The 6,559-nt window shown below is 31.7% G+C and overlaps 1 protein-coding gene across 1 annotated transcript; it reads right to left on the bottom strand.

Annotated features, from left to right (window-relative positions):
* Positions 1-1,584: 1,584 nt before the first annotated feature.
* LOC107901916 (ubiquitin receptor RAD23b) lies at positions 1,585-5,615 on the bottom strand. The gene is made up of 12 exons (XM_016828096.2): positions 5,111-5,615; positions 4,844-5,005; positions 4,220-4,258; positions 4,034-4,110; positions 3,892-3,936; positions 2,800-2,977; positions 2,569-2,703; positions 2,391-2,456; positions 2,237-2,284; positions 2,051-2,160; positions 1,903-1,981; positions 1,585-1,823 (listed from the first exon to the last, which is right to left on the bottom strand). The coding sequence occupies exons 1-12, from the start codon at positions 5,174-5,176 to the stop codon at positions 1,707-1,709; spliced, it is 1,122 nt and encodes a 373-aa protein (XP_016683585.1). The 5' UTR covers positions 5,177-5,615; the 3' UTR covers positions 1,585-1,706.
* Positions 5,616-6,559: the final 944 nt, after the last annotated feature.

Below are 6,559 nucleotides of genomic sequence, written 5' to 3'. Positions count from 1 at the left end.
TAGTTGGTAGCTGGAAGGTTGAAATGATCTGACCGGCATTTTGTACAATGCAGTTTGAATTAAGTAATTAGCAGTATTTGTGAAAATTTGGGTGATCAAGTTAAACATTGCTTAAAAGTCATAATGCTTGGCACTGGTTAAATGTATAAATTATATATCATTATTAAATTATATTTAATATTAATTATTTTAAATTATATAAATTCATATAAAAAAATTTATTATCAAGAATTTTAAGAAATTATATATCATTATTAAATTATATTTAATATTAATTATTTTAAATTATATAAATTCATATAAGAAAATTTATTATCAAGAATTTTATGAAATTATATATTATTATTAAATTATATTTAATAATAATTATTTTAAATTATACAAATTCATATAAGAAAATTTATTAGGTATAATTATTTTAAATTTTATTAAATCATATATTTTAATTAAAATATATTTAATATTAATTATTTCAAATTATATTTTATAGTATCATATATTATGATTTTAGTAAATTCATATAAGAATATTGATTATTAAGAATTTTATTAAATTATATATTTTAATTATAATATATTTAATAATAATTATGTTAAATTATCTATATTATGATTTGAGTAAATTCATATAAGAATATTAATTATTAAGAATTTTATTAAATTATATATTTTAATTATAATATATTTTATAATAATTATGTTAAATTATCTATATTATGATTTGAGTAAATTCATATAAGAATATTAATTATTAAGAATTTTATTAAATTATATATTTTAATTATAATATATTTAATAATAATTATGTTTAAATATGATTAAATGATTTATTATTGATAATAATAATCTTATTAAAATTTAAATAATAATAACAATAATCATTTACCAAAATAAATTTATGCTAAGAGTATTTTAGTCATTTTAGTTTTTTTCCATTATGCTATTACACCTCTATTCCATTCAACCAAACACAAGATTACTATTACGCCTCTATTCCATTACATTCAACCAAACAGACAGCGAACCAAACGTGCCCTTAGTGTTAGGCTGATTAGAAGTGATTCTTGATTTTAACTCAAAATTTTCTTTCCTCGTTTTAGTACTTCAAGTATTCATCCGTTGTAACTTTTTTTTTCCAGTTTTTAACACAATTAATAAAAAAAAAAACAGCAATGGATCGTTTTAGCTAATAAATAGTGTCACATAGCTTTCCTTTATAAAAATATATGGACATTTTAAAAAGTTATAAAAATAGAAAATTATTAATTTTAAAAAAATTACTCAGAACTTTTAATTTCTTTGGGAAAAAATGTTTAATTATTCCATATATATTTAAAGTTTATATGTTTTTAGATTATACATATATTTATTGATTTTTTATTTTTATTTTTATTTTTTAAAGTTCATATATATATATATATGAAAAATGAAAAATTGTATGTTTTTATAAGAAAAAAACAAGTAGCGCTATTTTAAATGCTAAAACAACCAACAATTTTTTTAATTAATCCAGAAACAATAATATTCTAAGTAGCAAAATGAGGTCAAAAAATAGAAAATGAATTAATCGTGTGAAAAGCCTATGGATCATAAACAATTTTTTATATAGCACTCAATTAATACCAATGCTTAGTTCCAAACAGTAATACCCCAAGTAAACATATCTAACAGATACATCCAAAACTATGAACCAAATAAGGTAATCAATCAATCCTCAAAATCTCCGGCGTTCTCCAATAAGTAATTTGCTGCCAATTCCTCGTTCCGGTCACATGCCAGAAAGGCTTCAATGACCAGGGCTCTCTCAAATCCCATTGCTTCAAGCTTCAAAAACCAGATTAAAAGAAAAAACTTTAGACGTTAGAGAAGATCCAAATAAAATAATAGCAACAGATTCGCATACTCGTTGGATTGCCTCCTGTTCTGCTGGTGTAACACTGATAGCATGAGGCATTTCTTGTTCAGCTTGATCAAATACATCCCTGAAACACAAAATATTACTACCGATGCTATGCTAAGTCAACAATTCCATCCACAGCATAAGCACTAACCCTTCAGAACCTTCGAGAGGCTCATTTATTAGCTGAAGAAACTCTGCATGATGCTCTTGAATTTGTCTTAAAAGCTGGGGGTTTTGCTTCCCAAGCTCCTGTAGCATGGGCTGTAACCAAAGAAGATCAATTCCAGAACAATAAACTGCTGCTATGTTTAGATAGTGAAAACATAGAAATGTGAACCTGAAGAATTTGCGGGTTTGATTGTACCATTGAACGCAATGCTTGGAACTAAAATGCAAACAAAGGTCCACTTAGCGTTTCATATGTCAGAACGAGAGATCTTCATGGTTACAAGAGAAAGCAAATGAACAAAAATGTTTTAACAGGACTACACCTGTTGGTTGTTTCTGAGGAAATCCAAGGATTCAAGCCCAGCAGCAGCAGCCCCAGAGAGTGATTCCTAGTATCATTTCAGCATGTTGGGAATGAGAAATAAAATCCAGCGCACACGTAATTAACAACAATTGCGTTATGATTGAAGTACTTCAAAGTCCAAGCCTCTAAGGTTTTACCTGAGGAAACATATTCAAAGGAGATGAATTAGGAGCCCCTGAAACAGGAGCAATAGGAGCTGCACCAGTTTCAGTAGTTTGGTTTGTGGAAAAATGAGCCACTGGCACAGCGACTTCTGCTGATTCAGGAATCCCCTGAAGATAAAATAGCATCAGAACCGCATCCAAACAAATATGGTAGTCTAATGTTAGAATTCTAGCTTTGATACAATCATAAAGTTCCAGTCATACAGAATATAGATAATCGACTGCTCTCTCTGGATTGTTATAAGCAGCCAGAAGTGCATGAGTTACTGTTTCTTTGTCCCAGTTGCCACCACCCATATCCATCAATTGTTGGATAGTTTGTTCAAGATTACTTCCAGCGACTAAATTGGAAGCAGCTTGACTATAGGTATTGGTATTTGGACTGCATCAAGATAATCTTTTCCCCATTACTTTCACAAAATTAAGAAAATACAAAAGGTGCAGTAGAGGGAGAGCACTGCAATATACATTCTTTTCAAGAAACAAATTACAAAAGAAGGAATTAATCAGATAACACCTGGAAGTTGTCTCAATGTCGACAGAAAGAGGAAAATATTCCTAGCATTATTTTTCAACAGATGCAATCTCAGATGAGACATAGAACTACTTACTACAGCAACAAAGCAACTGATTAAACAATCCCAATCAGTAAAGCAAACTGAAAATGAAGTGATTATCTTTCTGTTGACAGTTGTACTGCTTAGTTCTGTAAAAAGTTAGACAGGTTAGTATTTGGTTTATCAAAACTGCTCTAACAGAGCCAGCCTGGTTGAAATATATGTGACCTTCACAGCAAAAAGTATGCATAGGGAAGTAACAAATGACTGAATCCTCTTAGATAAGTGTTAGGCATGTTCAATACAGACAAGAAAGGACAAGAAACAGCAGTGCATAGTGTAAATAATAAGTGCTATTCTGCTTTCTAACCAGCCAAGTTAAAAAAAAAGGGGGGGGGGTTCCTTCCAGACGTTGGAAATATCAACCAAAAGGAAATCAAAGTACAAACTAGCATCTCCTATTTTGTTATCTTCTTTCTTCGATAAAAACTAACCATAGGTGGTTCTTTTTTTTTTTTATAAAATAATAGGGGTGGGGGATGAGGTAACACAGTTTGAACCCGTGTCAAACAAGTGTCTAACAAGAACTTTAACCACCGCTCCATACAAGTCAAGCCTAATCATAGGTGGTTCTAAATACTTGCCTATCATGACAATTTAGTGGTGTGAGATCCAAGAACATAATTTCAAGCATCTATTGACCTAATAAACAGGTACTTAGGAGATAGACACCACATACTTAGCTGTTGCAGCATCGGAAGCAGATGTGGTGCCCATTGAAGCCCTACAATAAAAGAATTTATGATAAGCATAAGATAAATGTGGCTGAACCTAGAAGAGGGCATGTTCTGTGGGAGGAAGAAATAGTAGAATGAAATTACGGTGCTTGTGTTGGAGCTTCAGGGGTAGGGGTAGGATTAGAGACAGGTGCAATTGTAGATGGATTTGAAGAAGCAGGCTGTCAGGTAAGACAAGGATAAAGTTGTTTATATACTGATATGAAACTAGAAGTGAAACTAAAATACAATGCTCAACCTAACAAAAAAATAATCAAAAGAATAAGACACCTGAGCAGATGATGCCCCAGCTGAACCCAAGGACTTGCTCTGTAAGAACATCCAAATAAAAGAAAGTAAGTAATACAACAAGTGCATGTATCATGCTAAACCAGAAATTTCAAAAACCATTCGAAGATATCAAACTACTGTAGATCGTACAGGAAAGTAGCTAAAAGAAGAAATCATGAAACTCTCGACACTGCTTGTCAAATTTTCCTTTTTTTTCTTTGAAACACGTCAAGCTTTAGAGTATGAAGCCTTAAGGCTTTTAATAAAAGCCTCTCCAGACTACTATATAAACCCACATTAGTATAAGATTCAAACAATCAAGACAGCTTGATACAAGGAAGTGCAAGCAGGCAAACTTAACCAAAAACAAAAAACCTATCCTAGGATCAAATCCCACCTTCAATTAGGAAAATTTATCACAACTAACCTTCCACATGCAGCTGCTAGCAGATTATCTAAAAATTACAATAGTCCAAACACCTTCTAATCTAAATTCCATATTGTAGAACATATAAGTACAAAATACACTACCAAAAAAACATTAAAAAGTACATTAATTAAGAGATTAGCCAACATAGTAATATAGTAGCCATTTGTTTTTTTAAAAAAAAGAGAAAATTATACCTTGCTAAGCATGACGACAAGAAAACCATCCTCGGAGACTTTATTATCAGCTAAAGTAGTTTCATCTTTCAAAACCTTCCCATTATGAATCAAAAGCTGTTGGCCGCATGGATAATTGTCTTTCCCTTGTATACCTTCTATGTTTTTCTTCACAGCCATAACCTAATAAAAAGAAAAGAAGAAGAAGATTGAAATTTCAATCCCAATTTTTAACCAGACAAAAAAAGAAGGAAAAAGAAATGAAGATAGCAATAGAAAGAGGAGAACCGTATCGTTGGGGTTAACAGTAATTTGAAAGTGGGTACCCTTGAGGGTTTTAACGGTGAGCTTCATTTGGGCGAATTGAGAAACCGCGGCGTTTCAGATTGGGAATTTGACTAACAATTCAGGACGAGAGAGAGAGAGAGAGAGAGAGAGAATCCTAAGAAAGATGGATTTATTTTTATAGGGATCCACACAGAATCAGAATAAAAGCGAAAGAATCACAAAGAAGCCTTTTCTTTTTCTTCTTTAAATTAATTTGTTTTCTAAAAAATGGAGCAGAGAGTGCTCTTGTTGCAGCAGCTCTTAGATTTTGCCTGCCCTCTTCCTCACCCAGATTGAATATTATTAACTCTTGATACTCGATTTATGCTCAATTCAACATTTATTCTATTTATACCTAATGAGCGAGTATAATTCTCACGAGGATCAGATTGAGAGATAAAATTGATCAAGTTATTGTAATATGGTTAATATTATGGCAAGACGTCATGATTAAGAATACAACGATAATTCAAAGGAATGATGATGGATGCCATAGATGGAATTTATGAATAATTAGAAATGCTATGGCAAGAGTGAGAGCAGAAATGTAATGACAATAACGAGAGTGCTTATCTGAATAGAACGTAAACAAAGAAATAAACAACTAAATATGTTGTGGCAAAGTTGGTACAACGAAGAATAATGATAGAGTGATGTTGATTCGGAAGGTTGGGATTACCCATAATCAACCCTTACTGTCAATAATGCATTGGCAAAATCATATCTACTTTACTGCACAGAAGAGTTCTAAAATGGCCTGCCTCTCGTGAGAGCAAAACCTCAAGTTACCTTGCCCGTGTCTATAGGCTTTTTAGATATCTTGCATGGGTTCCTTCTGTATGATCGTGACTCTATGTCTAGAGTCGACTACAAGTTTCTATCAAATACTTGTTTATTTCATTTAATTTTAATCCAACCAAGTCGACCCTTTCGGAATTAGAATCAGTTTATAAGTAGGCGAATAGTCTTCTATGTTTAGAGATCGTTTGCATTTTCATTGAGAAATAAGAACAATCAAATGAAATAGCAAATAAATTAGATATATAATCTATAAAAAATAATTTAAGGTTTCATTGAAAGTAATCTCAACCCTATGACATTTAGCTAATGGGCTGGAAAATAAAATTCCAAACCAAAATATTATTCAACATTGTGTTCAACTACTTCAATTCAATCTTTTGAAGGAACAATAATGGAAATAACGGAAGAACTTCGGGAAATAGCTTTTGCTTGCCTAGTCCACACTTCGGCAGCACGACGTCCTATGATGGCTAAGAAGGATTGCCTTCAACTTCCTTACCTTTGCGTAGCCGAATCCTTATTCACGCCTAAGGATCTCTCTCACTTTTTTTTGTTCATCGTTTAGGGTTTCCTCCTTTGGCTTTTATAGATAAAGTAGGCTAGGGTCGG

The sequence above is a fragment of the Gossypium hirsutum genome, chromosome D06 (genome assembly GCF_007990345.1).
Source record: "Gossypium hirsutum isolate 1008001.06 chromosome D06, Gossypium_hirsutum_v2.1, whole genome shotgun sequence".
NCBI lineage: Eukaryota > Viridiplantae > Streptophyta > Magnoliopsida > Malvales > Malvaceae > Gossypium > Gossypium hirsutum.
The sequence above is the reverse complement of the archived record's forward strand: the minus strand, read 5'-3'. Positions and strand labels throughout refer to the sequence as shown.